Source organism: Siniperca chuatsi, linkage group LG21, assembly GCF_020085105.1.
Source record: "Siniperca chuatsi isolate FFG_IHB_CAS linkage group LG21, ASM2008510v1, whole genome shotgun sequence".
In the NCBI taxonomy this organism is placed as follows: domain Eukaryota; kingdom Metazoa; phylum Chordata; class Actinopteri; order Centrarchiformes; family Sinipercidae; genus Siniperca; species Siniperca chuatsi.
Window position 1 is genome coordinate 2,459,115 of NC_058062.1, and position 24,263 is coordinate 2,483,377.

The window sequence follows — 24,263 nt, forward strand, 5'->3', positions numbered from 1 at the left end:
AAAAAAAACAATTAGCTGACTATAAGCAATTAAAACAAAAAACTCATAACAATGTAATTTTGGCAGACAAAAATAATTTATGGGTGTATCAACATCAGTGACTTATAAATGTATTTTATTTTCTAAAAGTGGACAAACAGATTCCCCTTTTTATTGAAAGAGATGAAGAACTCACTTTCTCGACTCCGTTGCTGAAGTAATATATCTATTATCGTACAGTTAAAATATTTAAGATTACAATCCTGGTTAATTTTACAGTGGCAAGTGCTTTTAGGAACCGGTGTTTACAACGCAGCTAAACAAACTGGGCTGACAGGATTCATTGCCTCGTTTGAGTAAAGTAAGAGTCAATAATTATCCGCTTCCCATCATGCCGTGAGCAGCCACGATCTGATATATGCTGCAACAGCATGTAAAGCTGTAAAAGGAGTTGTTTACCTTGATGACGAGTTCGAGGTGTGCTGTATCTCACAAACTGCAGTAATAGCTTGTCCACTGTGGCTGCTTCTTCTTCTTCCATTCCTCCCTTGCAAATATTAAAAAGGATCAGATGAAAAGTGCCGGAAATGGCTTGTCTAGTTTTGTAGACTAGCATTAGTGATAAGAGCTACCCTCAATGACAACTACTTTACATGTCCTTTGGCTTCTTCATCATAAAAGCCGCCCTGTGTTTTGCCAGTTGAATGCTATTAATGTGAAGCAGCAGAGGTAGGAAATGTTGGGTTAGCATTAGCAGTAACTCAATACAGCTCAGATTCGTCTGTGGGAGACTGAACAGTGAGTCTGATATCAGTGAGATCAAATTAAATTACAATTCTAATCAAAATAATTAGAGCTGTACCACGCTGTGTTGTTAGTCATAGTCACACCTGATTTTGTTTGAACTAATGTAATGTAGAGGAGGTAATCACAAAGTGATTTCTTTGATTAGTAACGTTACTCTTATTACCACAAAATCTATTTCTCATTACTGCTAAAAGTGATAATGTCAAACTGCTTTCTCTATGTTGGTTTGACAGCCAAACATACAGTAAAGCAGATGATGGAAATTTCCTAGAAATCTCTGTGTCAGGGTGTCAAGGTCGAGGAGAAATGATGCTCTCTTTATGGTGAACTGTAAATCTGGAGCAGCTGAGTTTTATATTGCTGTGGCACGATGCTGCACACACACACACACACACACACACACACACACACACACCAACAACCTCGGTAAGACTGATTACAAACACAGACATGTGGCTCTAAGCCATCACACACTCCCACGTGACACACACAGAAAACAAACAGCGTTGTCTGCTGTGGATGGTGATGTATAACCTCAATTAATGTCTTTCTCATTGACTCATTTACATTGTGTCTTTTTGATTTACTCTGTGTTTGAGTGATCAAATCCCGATCTCTAATTGATTAGATGTCTCATAGCTGGCAAGTTAAATCAATTGGTACTGTATAATGACTAATTATAATAGTTACATGTGTTCTGATTTATTACTGATATTATGTTGAGCTGCAACTTAGAGGTGATGTGATTTACTATTGCTTTGTTAATGGTAATTATCATGGCAGATTATGTTGTGCTGAGGGTTAGTGTTGTTATGTAAGAACAAGAAAGCATACCGAGGATGTAGCTACACTATTTTAGAGCCTTTCCATTAGTGGGGTTAAACGTGTAAGTTTGCCCTGATGGTGGTGCTAGAGGAAAGGTCATAGGGTCATTAAAATCAGAAGGGTTTATCCTCTGGGGGGAATGAGTATCTACAGCACCAGTTATGGAAATCCAGTTATTAGTTTTTGAGATGCCTTGCCATGGCGAAGGGACAATTTTTACCCGATGATGACACTGGAGGACAGGGATCACCATTTTGAATCATCATCTTGGGACCATGAATATTTATAACAAATTCTGTGGCAGTTCTTTCTCTGGTTGTTTTGTAGACCGAGCTGTTTGCTGACCCTCACCCAGCTAGCTGCTAGTCTCACCTTGAGAGACACAAGATGATGGAGCCACTTCCAGGCAAAAGGGGAATTTAATTTAGGCATACAAATGCAGACTCACAGAAAAATATTACAAATGTATCTCAATTGGCTTTACAGGTCCATAACCAGCCGAGGCTCTGTAAGAAGGAGAAAAAGGCTCTAGTCGGTGGGAAAATGGCAATTACAAAAATTTTGTCTTAACAGTGAGCATAAATAAACAAGAGGATCTACAGTCATGCTAGCAGCTCTGTGAGGCTTTACTTAGGCACAGCAGTGCTTGTAGCTAAATGCTAACATCAGCATGCTAATATGCTCACAATGACTATGTCAACATGTTGTACAGCTGAGGCTGATGGGAATGTCATTAGTTTTGCAGGTATTTGGTCATAAACCAAAGTATTGGACACGTGAAAATTTTAACCTGATGGTGGCGCTAGATGAAAAGTCAGAGGATCAGGGAAGTCAGTAGGATTCACCCACTGGGGACCATGAATGTCTGAACTAAATTTCATACCATTAAATCAAATAGATGATGAGATATTTCAGTCTGGACCAAAGTGGTGGATCGACATTGTCATCCCTAGCCATGCTGCTAACATGGCTAAAAAGAACATGGCATTATCATCCAACAGTAGAATAATAGCAGCTCCAATACTAATGCGTGGGTCACTGTCTCCATACAAACATTTGAAAGTAGTTTACACCGGGAGACAAGCTGTCACTGTGTTCAGACAGAACACAAAGTGAATTTTAGAGTGATTGCATACATAGTCAATGAAAAGATGCGAGTAAATGTGAATTCACCCGGGGCGGCGTGATTAGACACAAAGATGCATCAATGCGAGTCAAAAATGTTTGAACTTGAGCGCAAAAATGTGCACCTATCCCGGGACTGTATGATTCTGCTTCATAAATGTATAGAGAATAATTATTAATGTTGTTTGTGCCCATTTGGGATTGTGTGTGTGTGTGTGTGTGTGTGTGTGTGTGTGTGTGTGTGTTGCAGGTCTTCTGGGTATGGTGGCCCACATGATGTACACTCAGGTGTTCCAGATCACAGTCAGTCTGGGTCCTGAAGACTGGAGGCCTCACAGCTGGGACTACGGCTGGTCCTTCTGGTCAGTCCGCACACACACACACACACACACACACACACACACACACACACACACACACGCCCTAATTTTGATAAAACTTGTTGTGTTAAAAGCCCCCGGCATTATTAATGAAGGACGAATGTTTCACTTGTTTTAAAATGACAGAATACATAATTATCCAGTGTTTCAGCAAAATCAGACAAATGGTGTCCATCACACACACGACATGTGGAACACACAGACCCATCATCCCTCCATTTATTCAGCCATAAATCACCTCTTTAGGATGTTGCTGGAGACATGTACTGTAGGAGTGTTTCAGCACTCAGCAGGTGGTGTCGAGGTGCACAGGGAGCGACGGGGCTGTTGTTTCTGGGATAATTAGCCAGACAAGCCGCACCTTGACCTTCCCTTCAGGCTGCAGCTGCTGTCTGAGTTCACTTTTCTCATTTGTGGATCAAGGACAGAGAGTCTAAGAGAAGAACAGCATCAGACGATCACGTCTCTGTGAATGTGTGAACTTAATAAATCACACGTATAAGTAGCAATATTATTATTATTATTATTATTATTGCAATTGAAAAAATAATCTCACCAGTAGCTGTTCTTGAGCTTTCGATCATATCACATGATCTTCCTCAGCAGTTGTAATGGAATTGTTGACGTTCATATTTCCATTTTCTCTGAGGACTTTTAAGGACTTCTCATCCACATTGGCTTAAAAGCTGAGCTTCAGGCTCTCTGCTGATGAAGATCGTGTGAGACGCTCAAAGGCTCCAGAACAGCTACTAAATGGACCTTTTGGTGAAATAGTTTTCCTTACTGCTGTTTCCCAGTCAACAGTGTACTTTGAACTCCAATAATAATAATGTTTATTTACTGTATATAGTAGTTACCACAGCCAGCATTACACGTGGATTACAAAAACAACAAAAGACAGAAAACTGTAAAAACTGACAAACAAGGATTTTAAGATGAGAAAATAAGAATAAAAGATATTTGTTAAAAAGATATTTTCTCTGTCAGTCATTCAAGTGAAGGCCTCTCATTCAACACCATGAGGGAGTCATTCAGGTCCTTAAAGTGGAATAAATTCAGCAGGAATGATTAACCCCTACTGGAGCAGAAGGCCAAAAAGCTCCTTCAGGGCAAATAAAAAGCGTTAATGTGCTCTATTCTGAGGGCGATGGGCGCTTTAAACAGCACACGTGCGCGTGCACGTGTTCTGTTTAAAGCTCTCTAGAAACTGAGCTTTAGCTTCATTTCAGCCAGAGAGAAGTGAAAACAGGCTCAGTGAGAATATTTTACAACATCTTCACCACAAATCTTCACCACAAGCTGGGATTTCCTTCCTCATGTAGCTGTGTATGTTGTGTTCCTTCACACTGCATTTCTAAAATCCATATTTATTTAGCTGCTGTTAAGGGAAACTATTATTCTCATAATTTTGACTGTAGGTCATAATAAATGCAATCGCCACCTCGAGGTCCAGATTTGGAAAACACTAAGGCAAGCAGTGTGAGTCTCCCCAAAGCTTTTCAAATACACTTCAGTTTTACGTAAATCATTTCAAACGCTTATCTCTGCGTCCAACTGAGAGTAAACAGAAATTAGACCCCTGGGTTAGCTATTGTAGCTAACTGCATAGGGTTGTTTTTACATGTGTGAGGCTGTGGGTCACTGTTGATTTATATACATGCTAGAGAAGTAACGTTGTATGAGAAAATGTTAGCTTACGTCGTTGTCTTCAATGGAAATTCAAGAAAACTAAGTGCTACAGATGGTTATCCAGTGGACTATGAGGACGATCTTGATTCATTTCACTTTGATGGCCGACCGCATTTATTAGAAGCAGAGTACAGAGAGGAGGAGATAAATAAAGAATAAGACCCAGGTAGAAAAATACCTTAATTTTCCTTTAATTTATTTGCCATATAATTTCAACCCATATGGCATTTAATATTTAAATAATGAATATTTTTTGCATTTAAGCTGCCTTATTTTTTTGCAAAAAGAATAAATATCACTTAGATTCAATTAAGTGCACTGTGTCTCACTGAATTACAAAGCCATTATTTCCAAAAGAGAGAGAAAGGGTGCAGTTTTGTGGCCAAAGTTTGACTACATTGAACTTTGACCCCAAAAATGCTGATTTCCACAACAACTGTCCCCATCTGTCTCTCTTTCCCTCATTTTTGGTCATTTCTCCACTGTCGGCTGTCTAATAAAGGCAGAAAATGGCTAAAATCACAGTAGTAGTCAGCTGCATCCTTTTTAGCTACTTTATAGGATTATGTACAGAACTACCTTGCTCAAACTATCCGCACTTGTGTGTTTGGTCTGAAACCAGCTTGACAACAGTGAACATGCTTGTGAGGAATCCATTTCTGATATTCAATGGCATTAAAGTTGAGACAACCTGTCTGAGACAACAGCTGACACGCTAATCAATTTTATAATAAATAGGTAATCAGTCAAACTGCATCATATTCATATCAGAAAAGAAAGTCCGTCCACTTTTTGAAACTAAAGTTTTTGGTTGAGTGTCATCGACTGATGTTTGTCTGTGTAATATATGTAGCGGCGATTTGTATTGTGTTTTACTGTGTTGGTGCTTTATGATTTATTATTGTATTTTTATTCTGTTTATTGTGTTTTATTATAAACACTTCCTCTGTGAGACAATAATGGTTAAATTATGAACAGAAAAGAAAAAAGTGACGGATGGCTGTGACTGACATTAAATCACGAAATATCAAATTATACCAAAGTTTGGATTCCTGTTTTGTGAGATAAAGAGTGATGGATTGCATCAGTCATTTTGCTTCATTTTGGAGTTTTGTTCTTGTCTCTCTTCATGGTTTACTTGCTCGGCATGTTTATGGATCTTTGCTTGATATTTTTCTCGGCGCACAGTGTTTGGCACAGAGGGTCTTTTAACTACCTAATATCACACCTATTCCCTTCAGAGCCGAGAAACTTTCAATTAGCATTACATCAGTTATGTGTCCGCTAACGTTAATTGGAGCAGAGCCCGAGGCTGAAGAGCTCAGAGTATTCACTGAATCGCCACAGATGTTTCTCTGAGTGGTTTTACTCCTTGAGGAAACTGTCTTATTTCTCCATTCTGTCCTCTGTCCGTCCAACACTCTTATCCAGAGGAAGATATCTTAACAACTACTGGCCAGATTACCATGGACGTTTGTGTCACAATCACAAACCAAAATACCAATCAGTAGTGACGCGTCCAAAAAAAACAAAAAAACATATAAACTGGTTAACTGTAAATTGAAAATCCAAAATATACGCAATCCGAAAAATATAAACAGGTTAATGGCAAGGATCAAATTTTCACAATGACTGAAGAAATATTCTGATATAACAACCTGCACAGCTGCGTCGATCTCAGCCGTGCTTGTCACCACTTTTCTGTTGCTACTTTTCATGACTGTAGCTAGCTAGCTATGTAGAAAGGTGACGTTCCAATTCTTGATCCCGCCACCAAAGCTCTGACTGGTTAACTGTCTCTCCAACTGGGGGAAACGAAAATGGAAGGAAAAATACAAGTAAGAACACACAGTACACATTCATGATCCCCAGTGGATGATTTCTAATCATTTTGGGAACCCCTGCCCTTTTCACCAGCACCTCCATCAGGCCAAAATGAACACTCAAAATCAGACAGCAACACCCTCAAAACAAACGTTTGTAGCTACAAAATAGCTCAATGTCAAATGTCATTAACATTTGCTAATTATCAGAAAACACAAAGTAAACCTGAGACTGATGGGAATGTCATTAATTCTGCAGGTATTGGTCAGATTTTACCTGATGTTGCCATTCGATCCAACAGTTGCAAGATATTTCGCTGAATAAGTGAAAGCTCTGACCTGCTGGTGGTGATAAAGGAAACATTAGGAGAGCACTAAAGTCATTAGGATTAATTCTACGGTGGAACATGAATATCTGTCCCAAATGTCTTGGCAATCTGTCCAATAGTTGCCAAGATATTTCAGTCTGGACCAAAGTGGTGGGTCGACCAACAGACTGACATTTCCATCCAGAGCCACGTCACTAGCGTGGCTAAAATACTTCAGTGTGAGTCGATTCTCTTCTTCTTCCCTCCATTCTCACATCAACACCATGTCTCTGTGTCTCTCTCCGACCAGCATGGCCTGGGGTTCCTTCACTTGCTGCATGGCCGCCTCCGTCACCACCCTCAACTCCTACACCAAGACGGTGATCGAGTTCAGACACAAACGCAAGCTGTTTGAGCAGGGCCTGCGCGAGGAGCAGACCTACCTGGACCAGGAAGCTTTCCATTACTTCCGGGACCGCTCCCTCCAGTCCATCTCCAGCACTGTGGAGGTCTACCCCGGCCACGGTGGAACCAGAGCCGGGCTCGTTGTAGGGGGCCCGGGTCCTGGCCCAGGACCAGGTCCGGGTCCGGGTCCCGGTCCTGGACGAGGCAAGATGAGAGCCACGCCAGCCTCCATAGACCTGGGGGAGAACACAGACTCGCTCGGGGAGGAGCAGTGCTGAGCCATCCACGGGAATGGGAGGGTCATGTGGGATGGGGGTGTGGCCACATGAGCCGTGATGAGATGATGAGGCAAACTGCTCCTTTAGGTCTGAACCGGCCACAGGTTCTGCCACCAAACACGAAAGCACAGCAGCCCGTATTTTCTATTTGAAGAAGATTATTAACTTGGCAAGAAGAGTCGGAGGAAATTAATGAAGTCAGACGGCTTTGTTCTTTATATGTTAAATGAAATCAATATGAAGTGTGAAAAACAGACTGAGATCTTTGACTTTGAGAGCTGGGAATTAAGAATCTTTGTGCACATGTTCTCCAGCATATTTTAAGGTGCTATGTGTAGTATTTAACATTGATATTATCAATTTTAGCTTTTGCTGGACAGCGCCCACTGTGGCCAGAAGTGGCAGTTACAAAATAATGTTGAATGCTGAAGATTAGCGTATCAGTGGCACAGGAAGAGAACCGTTATAAAGTCAGCAAACAGACTCACTAATGTCAGTTCCACAGCAATATCTATCTTAAGTTAGCTAACATTAGCCACATTTGGATATCTTGGATAAGGGAGAAACCAACGATTGCATGCTGTTTCGTTGGAAAAACTTAATGGGAGCTGTAGTTTTTTTGTTTGCTGACAAATTAATCGTCTTTTAAAATCACGAAGGAGATACTCATTCATCTTAAATCCAAATATGGGTAGTAAACCACAGGAACATGTGACACTTTTTCAGGAAGAGAGACAAAAGAAAACCTCAGTGAGAGGTTAGAGGAACAGGAGCTAGCCCAGATTTGACAGCAGGACTTCTGCTTTCTATACAAGTTTATTTAAGCCAGCGTCTCGTGGCCATTAGAAGAACTGCAGTTTAAGATATTTTACTGTGGTTTCACAGTCTGGATCCATTTAGGCTATTATCGCTCATCCTTCCTCTGATTCAGGGGTGGGGAAGCAGGGAACAAGGAAGGAGCATGATCTGCCTCGGGACAGGAAACTCTGACAAACACAAAATACTACACACAGCACTTTTGAGCAGGTCGTGTTCAGGCCATGCCCTATTTATGACGCTGAATGTGAAAACTAGTGTTAAGAGTTCTATTAAAACTACATGTCTGTTAGCTTTTCAGCTGTGTTGATCCTGTTGGTAAAACTGGAGCATAATGACAAAATGTTTGAATGACAACGTGCTTCTTCAGTCCTCAGCAACTTTGTGATGGTTTTCACATTTCATTCTTGTTCTTGCTTCAGGACAAGAGCGAACACCTACAGAGCAAAACAAAGATTAGTATTTTCAACTGCTGATATTTTCTGTCCTCTAATAGTGTACTTTGTGAGTGTAGGTGTGAATACTTGCCTATAGCCATTTGACAACTGTAAAACAACTCCATTTGAAAAATGCACATCATGCCAGCATTGTGGTTGTGGGATTATTTCTGTCACACTGCTTAACAATTACAACACACTGGGCCCCATGCAAGAATCCCTTGTGAGAACAAATTCAATTCATTTCATTCACTCTAAAGGTGCCCTGTGGAGTCTTCCTCTAAGCAAACAAATTGATGTTTCTAACATTGTGTGTATCCTTGTGGCCTAACAAATGTGTTGAATGCATTTCCTTCCTCATAAAACATTTAAATCTGCTTTGTTTACAGTACATCCAATTTTTCTAGCTTGCAGTTTTCTTCCTTGCATTTGCCTGGCGGACTGCTACTGTTCTCGACGCACTACCACCACTGTTTGATCGGTGTGTGGTGATAGCATCAAATCATTGGCAAGAATGCGGATTGCGTCACTAGCGCTATTAGTGGTCAAAAACTCCTCAGGGTACCTTTAACGTTCAAGTGATTTAAGAAATGAATGGTTGTCTGTCCTTGTCTGTGTCTGTGTCACTAGCGAAGTTGGCCACTGTCCAGGGTGTACCCTGCCTAAAAAGTCACTGGGATAGGCTCCAGGTACCTTTAACGACCAAGCAGTAGAAAATGGATGGATGGATGGATGATTTAAGAAATCAATCACCAGTTTTGTTGAATTTCGATTTTTCTCAACAAACAAAATTTAAGTATGCTCCAGGCCTGTCGTATGAGTCGTGAACTTTAAAAAAAAAAATTTAATTGGCATGAGGATTTTGGAATGACAACTTGCAGTTCAGTAGCTGTCATTAAAATTGTCACACTCCAACAGTCACCTGGCAGGTCGCCGTCCAGGTGAACATCGTCAGTTATTGGACCTGACAACATGTGTAACATGGTGGAATCTATCATCCATCTCTGCATCACTTCAGTTTGACCGCCTTTCATTTTAATCGTGGACCACTTTGATTTAGCAAAACATTTCTTGACATCTAACATCACATCAAACCATTCCCTCTTTAATAACAGTTTCTCATTTTTCGGGTCCCCTAATATCACTCCTGTCACTGCTAAATTAGTTTTTTGTTTGTCTGCTGATTTCTGACAGCAGGACTTGAAGCTCTGGAGTGTGAAGTTCTTCTTTTAACTCTTTGGTGACATTTTTGGGAATGAAACTTTCCCACAAATGGAGCAATTTGGGGGCATCTATTATGTTAATTATCAAACCGCACAAATGGGCACCTGCTGTGCAGTTAAGAGAGTTTGCTGAATCTGACTTAGAGCACTCCTACAAGCAAGGCACAGGGAATAAAATAAGAAAGGTTTAGGATGAGAATACAAAAAGGTTCTTGTATGAGACCCATTGTCTTCATTCATATCGTCTCTGTATATTAAAAGTAGTTATCCTCTACTACTATCCTAGTAGTAGATCCTTTCACATGCAGTAGTTTTGAAAGGGCTTTGGGCAAATATTGACACCATGCACCTGTAAAATAAATTATTAGAGGACAAAGCTAATTAATCTTGTACCAAACTATTCTTATACCGGAAACATATTTCATGGAAAGTTCTGTTTGTTGGCAGAGCTGTGGGTTTTACATTTTTAACCGATGGACCACACGTGTGTGGAAACACATGACTGACAGCCAGAGGTCAGAGGGTCAATCCTCTCAGAAAGTTAATGTGCTCCACCATCACAGTGTCCTTGGGGAAGCTGCTGAACCTCCGGCTGCTGCAGGGAACCGTTCACCTCTGACCTCTCTGAAAATTAACAGCATGAATGTACTGTATGTGAGTCTCACAGGGATGTGCACTGCGCCTAGGAAATAAATCCTATGTGCTCCAGATTTCAAAAAGAAAGAGCTGAAATTGAGCAGCTGTGTTGGCAGCTGACACCCATAGATCACAGCTGAACGGACGCTGTAGCGTTGTTTCTTTTCAACTACGAAGTGGATATTTAAAAGATGATCTATGAATGTCTCTCTATTTGGTCCCTAGTTCAGAAGGTAGTGAATCACTGGCCTGAAGTAAAATGGATTTTGTGCGCCACTGACATGTCGAAAAGGCTTTTCTTCCACCGCAGGAACTTAATGACCTGTAACCTGGAGCCTCCCAAAACCTGAACCGGTGAGGCTTTGGTGCAAGGTTCTACATAGAACATTTGTAACCACAGCACTTATTCACAGCATTCGTTAGCAAACTACAGGGGGCAAATCTAAACATTAGGGCCTATGTTTTGCATCTTCAAAGCTATTTTCGTGATCTTACAAATGTCTACTATCAAGAATGATAAAATGATAAAATGTTTAAATTCAGTATTTCGACAGACTGCGCTGGCCGCTGGCCCGGCCCGCCGTAGCTAGCGCAGCAGGAGAGAAGAGCAGAGCGGAACTGTGCCGTATTCTGAAATACTGAATTTAAACGGGCAAACATTTCATCATTCTGGGCTGAAAAAAGACACCTGCAACATCTCAAAAATCCTCTTGATGGATAACAGGACAAAAATTTGATGGTTTGCATAGGGAACGCTATGTGACCAAGTCACAGAGTAACGGACATAGTGTTAAGGTCACACATGGGGCTAGGTTCTGCATTGCATTTTCACTGTGTTTTACAAACTGGAATGTTTCAGATATACGCCTTTAAAAATGCAGGACAAATGTTTGGTAGGCGAGTGCTATTGGGACAGACGAAACAACGAAATAAGAAATGGGGCTAATATTATTTTCTTTCACATTTTCATGTGATAAACATCAGTATCATTTAATTAAAGGAAGGGCCCCACCGCAGTAGGACATCAACAGAATGGATCAGACAGGAGACAGCTCCCACCCAGCTGACCAGCTCTCCAGAGCCAGAAGCAAAAATAAAATGCAAAAATAGCACTGTGCCCACAATCTACAGTTTACAGACAAAATTATATCAAGGCAGCCAAACTACAGATACTCAAAATATCACCCCGGCTTATCTAAACAAGTCCTGCGTTATTAGTTGCTGTGTTTGCCGTATTGTTGTTGCATTTTCCCCCCTGAAAGTACCTGGAACTTGGATTGAGTATTGTCTCCTGAGTAGTGCTGAAATTTAGTTCCAAGACCTTGTCCCCAAAGAGGGTGGAGAACAGTGGAAACAAAAGCAGAACAAGTGACTACATGTTTAGTTACAGGTCGTTAAGTTCCTGCAGTGGAAAAGGCCGATATGTTAAAACTGGACTAAATGTGAAGAGGGTCATTTTAATTTAAATGTAATGTAGATGTCGATTTGGTGTGTGTTCATCAGCTGGGGTTAAATAAACAAAAAGGATTTTCAACTGTCAAAAAAAAGAAAAAACATCCAGCGATAGAGGAAATGATGTTTCAAGACTTGATAAAGACCGACATGGTTGTTTCTTCACTTTGGTTTTAGCTAATGTCGGCCATATTTTATTTCATGCAATTACAAAAGCAAAGTACTGCCCTGAGAAGTAATCTAACATTCACAAACACAGATGAGTCATGTCTGGGATTTTTGTGATGTTTAGGATCAAGTAATCAAATTTGCTATGAGTCAGACATATACTGTAAGATGGACAGAAATCCAAGCTACTGCTCTGGTCACTGCAGTTTCTCCTGGATGCTTACAGTGTACTTCTCTGCCTGGGAATACTCTGTGTGTTATGTAAAGCATGGTGGATTGTAAACAGCAGGGATTAAATTGGAGAGTTGCAGTAGCAACGGAGAGGTTTTGGGGGTCGACATAATCCAAATACAAGTTCTAAATCTTTGTGCCGCCTGTCTGTAAACTGGTGGTTTGTGGCAGGTCATGAATCCTCTGTACGCAGATGTAAACAACAACTGAAACAGTCTGTTCTGTTTGAATGTATTTACTTACATATATTTATCTATGTATTACACATGCCGTTTCCTGTCTTTTTTCCGACTGGATTCGATTTAATTTCTCCAGCTCATCAAGCACATTTCAGATAGAGCTGCAAATCACGCAAGGTAATCAACTCTAATGTAAGCTTTGCTTTCTGTGTGCTCCCGTGTCGCTTCAGGTCAAAAATAGCCCTAACTGCCTTGATGCTGCAGCTTCTAATTATCATTGAATCAATTGAGTATTATACAAATTAACTGATTTAGTATTTAGTCTATAAAATGTCCCAAATTTGTCATCAAATGAGCATCTAACGGTTTTGTTTTCTCACGTTTAATGAGCATCACAGCCTCGTTAGGCTGCGAGACCCAAGGGCAATAAGCAAGATCCCAGACCCAGACCCGGATGCTCAAAAGCCCCAGTTTTACTGTGTAGCAGTTGGTTTGTGGTTATTGTAAATTTGTTTGGGAATACTAATATGCACTACCACAACACAATATCAACAAACATGATAAAGACCTTACAGGGAAATTCCAGTATGTTTCAGCTTGGGCTGAATTCTATGATTGCTCCATTATGACTATTGGTCGTGCTCACTTTGCACTAACCGCCTCCGTTATATAGATTTGGGAAACGCTCTTAAACAACATATATCGGGGAAAGCAGCGTGAGTCTCCCAAAGCTTTCCAAATAAACTTCAGTTTTATAGAAATAGCTAGTTACATTAGTCAGGGTGCCTCGAAAGTAGATCCCTGTACAGTTAGCAACAATAGCTGATCTAGATGGCGGCGTTCTTTGCTTACTTTTCAGTCGAACTCAGAGACAATCATGTATGTGATCTGTTGCACCGGGTGACATGTTCCTTCATTACCATGAACACACACATACTGTAGTTTATTTCGACTCAATCCCACACACACCGTCGTAAGTTGTTTTTAAAGTTTTTGACCAGTGGGCTTTGGTCGCTGAGAGCCACAGACGGACTAACACATTGTTGGTTTGGGTCTTTTCATGAGGTGCATGGATGTAAGTCAAATTTTGGCTGTTAAACACAGCAGATCGTTTCTGTTCTGGTAATTTGTGCACACAAATGATTAATTCAAGGGAATGAATTTCGTAATGTGAGCTCACAAATGACTCATTTGAGTGCATGAAATCATAATTTGTTTGCTTGAATTCTAAACACAAACCAGCACTGTTACCTGAACGTTTCTGATTTGTAGCGACCCCTGAAGATGAATCGAGCTCCGTGCTGACCTGCAGTTATGAATTCCTTTCCCTCCCATCTCTTACACATGTGTCAACTAGAATGGCTTTGATCCATAATATCTCCACAGACAGACGTGATGAATGGACTCTCTGAACCGTAATGGCTGGCAGAGATGCAGAGTGGGAAGATTAGCTGAGCAGTTAATGCTTCTGTTTCGCTGCATCGCTGGCCGTTGTAAATGGAGATGTACGATTTATAACAAAGAAGAGACGCAGAGAGAGTCTCTACCTTCCCCGTTACAACATGCAGAGCTGCACACTGACACGTGAGGAAACTTCATCTGCAGGCAGGCAAGATTTTGGAGATTGGAGACACCTTTTGCTAAAGCTGGCTTTCATAATGTTTTCTAGTTTATATATCAAAGATGTTTTATCAAACATTCAACACTAATGTAAAACATTTAACACATCACACCAAAGAATAGTTTTCTTCATAGGAACAAGCAGATATTGTGTTTTAAACACTAAATGTTAAATCTCTTCCAAACTGGCCGTTGGTTCCGTCACTATTGTGTCACAGACAGAGAAATATCAATATAGACTCATTGATTATCCATCGTGGTGACCCACTTTATTAAGTTCATGTTTTCATTAAAGACAAATGAAGTGAACAGTAGCACTGGAGATGTTTTACAGCGTATGATGAATATACTGGACCTTTTAATCTACATTGTCTCGTTTTATCACGGACAGGCTGACGGCAGAGCAGGTGTTGACAGGTGTTAACAGTCTTCCTGATGTCAATCATCGAATTAGTGTTTCGCTAATATCTCAACTGTAATTTCAATTTTGAATGTTATTTTAATATTCAAAGTACAAATACTAAAATTAACAACGGACCTTTTAGTGAGATTCTTTTCTCAACTGCTGTTTCCTGGGTCAAGAATGAACTTGAATGTCGTGGTTCAGCTGTACCATTCCTAGTGTCTCTGTCTGTCTGTCCCCTGTTGGTTCCCCTCCCGTGTTTGTCTGTGTGTGTGTGTGTGTGTGTGTGCGGGCTGCGGGGCGCCGCCTCCGGTGAACCTCCAATCAGAGACTGACACACCTGCTACTCATCTGCTGCTGCTCACCTGCTCTCCATCCACCAATCAACACCTGGCAGTATGTCTACCCGGCTCTTCTCACCAGTCTTCGCCAGATCGTCTGTTTGCTGAAGTGGTACTACGTCTCGGCCTCGGCCTCTGACTTACCTTCATGTTATCTGAAACCCTGACTAACTCTGTGACTCCCTGTGTTCAGTTTCGTTCCTCTCACCTGCCTCCAAGTTACTCACCGGCTTTCCAGGAAGACCTCACCTCGGATCTCCACTGCTCCACGTCAGCCCGCTGTCTTCACCCAGTCCACCGGCTCACAGCGATTACCCCCACTCCTGGTTACTCACTGGATTTTACAATAAACTGAAACTTATTACTTCAACTACCTCTGTGCTAGTCGTGCTTTTGGGTCCAGCCACGTGTACCATAACATACAAACTTTTGATGTTTAATGTTAATATTTAGTGCACGGTGGCAGAGCGGCTAAAGCTCCTGCCTCCCAATAAGGAGATCGTGGGTTCGTGGGTTCGATTCCCGGACCAGACCAACATCACACAATCTCTCTGGGTGGAGTCTGCATGTCCTCCCCGTGTTACCGTGGGTTCTCTCCGGGTTCTCCGGCTTCCTCCCACCGTCCAAAGACATGCATGTGTAGGTTAATTGATAACTCTAAATTGCCCGTATTGAATGAATGTGAGAGTGAATGGTTGTCTGTTCTTGTCTGTGTCTGTGTTAGCCCTGCGACGAGTTGGCCACTGTCCAGGGTGTACCCTGCCTAAGGCCCAAAGTCACTGGGATAGGCTCCAGTCACCCGCGACCCCTAACGGGACCAAGCGGTAGAAAATGGATGGATGGATGGATGTTAATATTTATATTTTAGGCCCAAACCTGTCACAAACACACGCACGTGGAAATAATCCGGCATGAGTTAGTCAAGCTTGACAAGTCCGGCTGCTGAATGAAATCACAACAAGTTTCCTGTCATGTTCTCAGTAGTGAATTAGTTTGCTTATAAGAATTGTTAAAAGTGCACTAAAGTGACACTAAAAGTGCACTAACACTGACATGTTTTCACAGTATGAAGTTGGTATGGCAAATGTAGTTGCATATTTACACATCCAGCTGACACAGAGCAACATTATCATTTACATTTAGTAGATGTACAGTTGTACTAATTTCATCCCTTTAAAGTGCTTGTAACACTAACTTTTGATGTTTAATAGTGATATTTATATTTAACCTGTCAAACAAAATATTGTACAAACCCAGCTGGAATTTGTTGATTTCAACAGGTCAGATTAAAATTGAAACACAATACAGCAAATTTTACCTTGTGGCACACAAATTAAATACAGTAAATTGGCTGTTAGACACAAAATGCTACATGTGGCACCTTTTAAAGCAGCATTAATTTATTTCTGGCCACTTGGCCAGCTCAAAAAGCTGTAAACAACATGATCACCTTTAAAAAGTTGCTGTGGCAGTTAGCGGCTGCCTGCTTCCACATGCAGGAGACATAGACCAACATGATCATTCATTTGGAGTCACGTTTCTGGCCCTCTGGTGAATGTCAGATACAGCAGATTTAAAAGTAAACTACAAAATACACCCACCTTTTCATCCTCAGTCTCCACAGTGACCTTGGAGCCGTCTTGGCTTTTGATTTTTCCCTTCACATACTCCTGCTTCGGGTCAGGCACAAACATGGCTGTTTTGGCATCAAACAGCATGTTTTGCGCTGCGATTCTCTCCCGCTCTGATTTGCGGAGGTACGGGGCAGCCACCCCAAATATTTCCACCTCGGCGTCACTTATTTTATCGAGCTTTATGAGCAGGACAAACACTCTACATTTCGTCTCCACCAACTACTGAGAAAAACATCTGGCTCTTTAGCTGCTAAATGCTCCACGATGTTCACCAGCTGCTCTCTAACTGTGTCAACAGGAGATGAGAGCGATAAGAGAGTGAACCAAAACAGTAAAACTGAGGGCCATTAAACCAAAACTACGAGACTATGAGATATGAAAGACGCTAAAAAGCTGAGGGGTACTTTTTCTGTAGGTTCATCACTACAAGAGACCCCTCTCGCATTAAACAGAGTCATTTGATTCATTGTTAATATAAAATCATTGATTGGTGCAGCTTTAAATTATGACAAAAAGTCACATATTTGATGAGATGTTGATTAAAACTTTTATTTAATTTCATAGCACAACATGATGCACTTGTACAGCCTCCAAATAATGGTATGAACCTCTTGTTTGACACTAAATGAGGTACAGCACAGTTTCAGTCCTTGGAGAATACATTAGATGCATATTTCTGTGCTGCTCCTGGGCTTAATGGGGCTTGATGATAGTAATGCTTCATCTCAAGGTGGACCTGGATGTTTCTGTCAGTACAAACAGGCACGACCTTCTCTAATAATGACAACACAGTGCTTTTATTCACTGCACTGAGGTTGGATATATGTCACTGGGCATTGTTTGCAGTGAATCAGGCATTAGTAAAACAAATAAATTGGTCACAGAACATCTAGAAGAAGAAGGGAAACAGGTTATTTGTTGTCATCGGAAAATAGGAGGCATTTATAATGATACAATTCATATCCAATGGGACATCCCAGCGATCAATACCCTTTATTCTCACGAATTGAACTGCCCATCCTTCATCCCAGACTCACCACTACTCAGGCTTTTCAGAGGGTGATCAATGCATAACCTTTGCCATTAACAATGATATTTTATGTATCTGGTCAGTGCTGGATCAAATTGAATCTGTTGTGTTTGATCCCCGCAGTTTGATTTCATGTCAGCTTTCACAGCAACTCACAAACTAAAACCATGGACGAAGATTTTAGCAGTTAGGAGATTTATTTTCCCTTCAATACAAAATCTCCTAACTGCTAAAAGTTGAATAATAGTGAAAGAAAACACACAAAACACGTTAAGTTTAAGATGAATCACGCATCCAACAGGAGAGTTTAGTACAGACTAAAATAATGCAGATAATGTAGATATTATAACGTAAAGTTATGATAGTTATGATTGAACATGAACATTTGATTCAGATGATGCTGTTGTCCAGCACTGTCTCCTAAAAACTACACAACTATACACAACTCATTTGCAACAGAAAATTTGAGTTTTGAAAGAATTAATTACATTTTCTTTCAACATAAAGAAAAATTAATCTGCGAATAAATTCAGTCGTAGCTACCGGAGGTTTGCTCTGTTTTCTCTCTGCTGTTCTGTTTACTCCCCCCTGGCATTTTGCTCACCATTTTACATCATTTAGTTTAATAAAAAGTTGCTCACTATCACTAAAAGCTTGCTAACTGGCTGTTAGCAAGCTCGTTAGCTCACTCGTGGTGCACGGAGCTCCAAACCACCTGCTTACCTGCATGATGGGCCTACAGGAGGCCTACACTTTTTAAGGTTGTGTTTAGGCAGTTGGTTAAAGTTATAAGTTAATTAAATCTAGCTTGAGCTGAGGTAAAGATAAGTAAACGTCTTGTTACACATTTAGCTCTCGTGTTAACGATGAGCAAATGATTTGTTCGGGCGGACCAGGAAGACGGGTTTCTTGTCAAAACCAGTTCTAGTAGCTTGAGCCAATCATATCAAAGATGTCTCTTTATTAGCAGTGAAATGTTTTACTGTCTGAATGTCTCAGCTGTCGCAGCCCTCTGCAGGTACAGTGAGGCTGCTCGATCAAACATCCAGCAGAGAAAAGAGCAGTGAAGCAGTTTAACACAGCTTTGAGACCAAGCTGGTAAATCCCACAGGACGTTTCAAAGTCAGGGAGCAGCCAAGAAGCTCATTCATTAAAAGTGAGACTTTTTACAAGACTGCTCCTGGTACTTATCAACTGTAAAACATCCCACTGGGTGCGTAGCTTTTATTGGAGAGGAGACAGTTGTATATCACCTCCCTTTAAACTCAACCTCAGGGACGAGCCTTTGGAAAGCTTATGTGTCACTGTGATTTGTGTCCCTCTCCAGTTTATTGTCATTGAGTGTTATTTTCCATGCGTCTTTGTTCTTGTATTACACAACAGGTTGTCACAGACACCAGAGACAGATCCATAAATATCCTCAGTGTTCTTCTCCACCTGAGCAAATAAAGCACTTCAGTGTACTGGTGTATGCAGGTGTGTGTTCATACTAAATGGCAAACACTTGTTACTACTGCTTTAGCACAATGTCAGGAACCCCTGTGTTCCAGCCATTCCCGATCACCTGAACTTCCCACGCCCACCTGCACACTTGTTCCCACCTCCCCATCAGCTAGTAGCATATATACTGGCCCACGGCCCACTTCCATTTATATTTATAGATTGTCTATTGTGCTTCTGCCTTAGCAGTCCAGCCATTTTCTCTGCCTGCCTGCCTGCCTTTTGGTTTTCGGCCTTGATTAAACTTGAACTCTTTATTTTACAGGCCTGATCTCAGAGTGGTGCTTTTGGGTTCAGGTTCAAACCCGGGAGCCTTTACATGCTTAGATATTTGGATCTACTATATAAGTGAGTATTTCATTAAAAATACATAAACAAACATCTGTTTTAGAAATGTCTATGACCCAATCTGCCTATCAAATGACCCCACAGATGGCCCCAACCCCAAAAGTTGACCGACAGTCTGGACCCTACAGAGCTCTGAGAGGCTTATTGGCAACTTAACTCGAATATTTCTGTGAGGTTGCATCAGGGAGCAGCCCTTTGATGCACTAAGTGTTGCATTATTTAACCACAGAGGAGCATTGAAAGGTCAAAACAGGAAGGGAAAGTGTTTTATATATAGGTGAAGAGAAAATGCATGCTAATCTGGATCCAAAATTGACAGCAGAGGATTCAGACAGATAAAAGCTGTTTCTCTGACGTAGCAATTAAATCGATTTAAAGCTGCGATTGTCAATTTTCAGCCACTAATGGGCAGAAAAACAACTTTAAAAGCTGACAGATGCATTGCCATCACATATCACTGGCCGAGAAAGTTGTCATGGCTAACTTGTTAGCAAACAATTGCCTACTGTAAATTCTCACGTAAAAGCTGGCATTAAGATAATCATTAGCTAATGGCTGACAAGGATAAACAAAGAATGGGCGCTAATAATGCTAAAAACCAACACACTGAGGTGGATGGGATTACCTGTAGTCTCCTGCGACAGCTCACATGGTAAATTCAGTATAATTTACATATCCGCAGCGCTATTTCAGTCAGTGCAACACAAATACTGTTTTCATTCACCAGTTAAGTCCTAACATTGTTCACCATCGATGCTGCCATCATTGAAACTCAACAGGCTACTTCCTGCAGTACTTACTGGAGTACTTATTACATTAAAAGGCTATCAATAAAGGGATGGCTGGAAAGACATTTAATTTGAAAAATCTGCAGGAAAAGTTTCACTCTTGACACAGATCAATAAAAATTGCAAAATGGAAGTGACTGGAAATAATTAGCAAATGAAAACAATATTTCTGTTAAAAAGATAAACTTAAGATAAACTAAAGATAAAGCTGCAGAGTGGTTAATATGACATGAGTCTGTTGTACTGATAGAATTAGTGTTATGTAGGTGAGCATTATACTGAATTCATCAATACAACAGGTGAACTTTCAGGAAGTGTTGCGTTTGCATTAACCAGGGTCTCTGATATCAGCCTGTTCCAAATAAATGCCTGGTTCTCTTTGCCACTGAGGTAAATAAAGTCTATTTACAGTATTTCCACATCCAGCAGACATACAGCAACATTATCATCCCATTGGAGTCGTGTTTGTGTCCACCTGATGAATGCAAGTCCAATATTCAATCTTCTTTTAGCTCTGGTTTAGTCTCAACTAACTGCTGAGAAATTTGTGTGGCTCGTTAGCTGATAGATGTTCCACTTTCTTCACCAGCTGGTCTCTAACTGTGTCCGTCTGCTGGTGCCGGGCAGGTAGTGTACAATGAGTTTATCCGAGCTTGTTTGCTGAAAACAGCTGCCTGCTGCTGCTGGAAACACTGAGACTGAACCATACGAGAAAGTGTGAGCTAAAAGAGGCCAAAAAGCTCCGTAGAGCTGCAGAAATGGCGAAAATTCTTGTCACTACGGGAGAGCCCTTTCACATTACAGTCATTTGATTAAATGTTAGTAAAAAATATTGATTAAGAGCTTTTAGAGCTACTTATCCTGTACTACGCCTGCATGGACCAAAACTCAAATCTGCACATTTGGAACAGACAAAAGTAAGAAGTTCTGGTTAGTGAACACTTCGTTCTTTCCAGTTGAGCTCCGTTGGCTTGTGTTACATGTAGTTTTCAGGTTTAAACTTCACCTGGAAATAAAAATGTAATATAATTCAGCCACTGAAGGGACACTGGGGTATTTAAATACATTTACCAAACTTTCCTCATCTGTGTGTAAATGGAGCGAAATGCCAGTTTGTTAATCAGAGTCCTCTGTCTGTGACATTAACGAATGATAACACACACTCCCTTCAGAGCCAAATGAATCAACAAGGGGACTGATTGTTAGCCCTGTGTGTGTGTGTGTGTGTGTGTGTCTGTGGATTCTTGTCCTTCCACCTTTGTTAGGACCAATTATGCCTCAGACCTTGACAGTGAGGATTTTGTTGGGTCCTTGTTTCCTCTAAATAAGGGGAAAGTTAATGCATTATGTAAATGAGGGTCCTCACGAGTATAAACGTGTGTGTGTGTGTGTGTGTGTGTGTGTGTGTGTGTGTGTGTGTGTGTGTGTTCTGACTGCCTGTCATTTATAAACAAATCCAGCTGATTGTGTCGAGCCTCTCAGATGGCCGTCTGATAACCTGATTGGTTGGTGTGTGTGTGTCTGTCTGTATGTCTACTTGTGTCTATTGGATACAAACGACTATATGCCAAAGTTTACTCAATAAAAAGCTAAATAAATAAGAGTAAATGTGGGTTTTTTTTTCATAGATGTCAGCTGACAGAGCAGCTGCCCCACCATGACACATAGAGTAATGGCTGACACTGTTAGACCAGCACACACACACACACACACACACACACACCATCCATTTTAATTACAGCCCCATTGTTGTGGTGACGGTTTGGAAATTAAGTGTTTGTGATCAACAGGTCATTATTATTCCCTGCATGTCTCCGAGGGATGAAGATGTCAGAAACAGATGATTATAGGTACAACTGCACTGATTTGAACTGATTTTTGGGAACGTAGCTTGATTTGACAAAGCTCTATATCATTCATCACCTCTGTTCACTATCATTCATGTTTGCACTGGTCAGTAGTTATTGTTTATAATGAGCACCTGCCTTTCTGATTTTAACTCACTTGTTTGTTCCGTTTCAGTGGCCATGTGGTCCAGCGACTGATTTTAACTCTTTTACATTGGCGGCCTGCGTAATAATAATAGCTTTATTTATATAGCACCTTTCAAAACAAAGTTACAAAGTGCTTTACAATAAAAACAAATAATAAAAGTAAATAAATAAAATCCAAAACACAAGATATAAAACAAGATAAAATAATTACAACAAATACCAATAGTTAAGAAAAAGCCCAGGCAGCAAGTTCCACAGCTGAGCGGTGTAACAACACAGAAGTGAGTTAATTATCTACAAACTTTGCTTTTGCTGAGACTAAGCCCTTCTCACAGTGAAACTGTACCAGCTACTTGGTTGTACTGCTGAGTTGCAAGTGTATTATTACCCCAGAAAAGTCAAAACTACTGAACATGCAAAACGTTTTAGTAAGTAGTTATTTTACAGACCTGCTTCCTTTATTTTTTTTTTGGAAACCATCATTGCAATGAGTAAGCTTACGCTAATCCGGGACCGTGATACTAGTAGTATCAGGACTATGGGTAAACTAATGGCTGCTCACGTCCACTGGTAGTTAACTTTATATATGAGAATTATTTCAATGGCCACTGCACCAAAATCACAAATATATGATCTCACTTTAAACCAGGTGGTATTTACTCATTTGTATAATCTGAGTTTGATTCGCTAAGGTTTTCACATTTTCACCTTTGAACCTTCTGCCCAAATAGTTAATTTAATGCGTTCTTCAAAGCAAAACTATTAGCGTAGCGTATGATTGACACATTGTCCAGTGCATCATGTTAAAAGGACAAAGCTGACGATATTCTATATTCAACAATTGTCAAATCCATTGTTGTCAAAAACTATTAAAAACACATCAGTGAGCCGCTCTGTTGCACTGGGTGACATGTTCCTTCATCACCATGAACACACACACTGTAGTTTATTCTGACTCAGCCCCACACACACCGTCCTGCTGCCCCAAACACTCACTACAGCACCACATGTGGATTCATCCGCCGCTGGAAATAGTCCCAAACAAATGCGCTACTTCCTCCTGTTTAAGTAACATTTGATAAGAACTACAGTGAGCAGCTGTTTTAGGAAATTACTGAGACTTCTGAAAGAATGAAACTATATATTTGTGAGCTGTTTTTAAAGATTCATGTCTTCATTAAGAACCAATGGACTTGGAGCTGAGAGCCACAGACAGGAAGTGAGAAAGTGCTGAGGGACGGACTAACACATTGTGAGTTTGGGTCCTTTCATGGGATTTGTTGACAATAACAAAAATATAGAATAACACCAGCCTTCTCCTTTAAATTATTAATATGTCTGTAAACTGTAAAATGATAAATATTTCGTAGAGTGAATCAATCAAGTCCAGACCTCATACGTGCCAGTGTGAATTCACAACATAAAGAATAGAAAACATCATTGATCCAAAACATCAGACAATATTTACCAAAAAACAAGTTCAACATTTGACTTATCAGCAAATTTTGTTTACACACTTTAAGAATTAATGAAACCTTGATGTATTTTTTAAAACTTGTGCACACTTTCAACAGGAAGAGATACTGCTGGACTTTAAGCAACATGTTGTGCAGCTGAACGTTCATCTTATCAGCTCTGCATCAGCCTGTAAAGTCTCCTGAGGCTCTGTATGAAATGTCAGTTAAATATCAGGAACATCAGTTCCCTCTGACCATTATACTCCCTCAGAGCTCCGTCCCTCATATGAGCAGTGATGAAGTGCAGCAAACTGAGCGAGCAACAGCTGGCATACAGATATTACAGCGATCTGTTTCCACCTCTGAGAAAAGAGACTGCTGGGCTGA

The 24,263-nt window shown here is 40.7% G+C and overlaps 1 protein-coding gene across 1 annotated transcript in view; it reads left to right on the plus strand.

Annotated features, from left to right (window-relative positions):
- gsg1l (gsg1-like) overlaps positions 1-9,022 on the plus strand; it is a 38,569-nt gene extending 29,547 nt beyond the window's left edge. Inside the window, exons 4-5 of the mRNA XM_044181642.1 lie at positions 2,987-3,098; positions 7,247-9,022. Of these exons, the coding sequence (XP_044037577.1) occupies positions 2,987-3,098; positions 7,247-7,619 (485 nt within the window). The 3' untranslated portion in view covers positions 7,620-9,022. The remainder of the gene's footprint in view (positions 1-2,986; positions 3,099-7,246) is intronic.
- Positions 9,023-24,263: the final 15,241 nt, after the last annotated feature.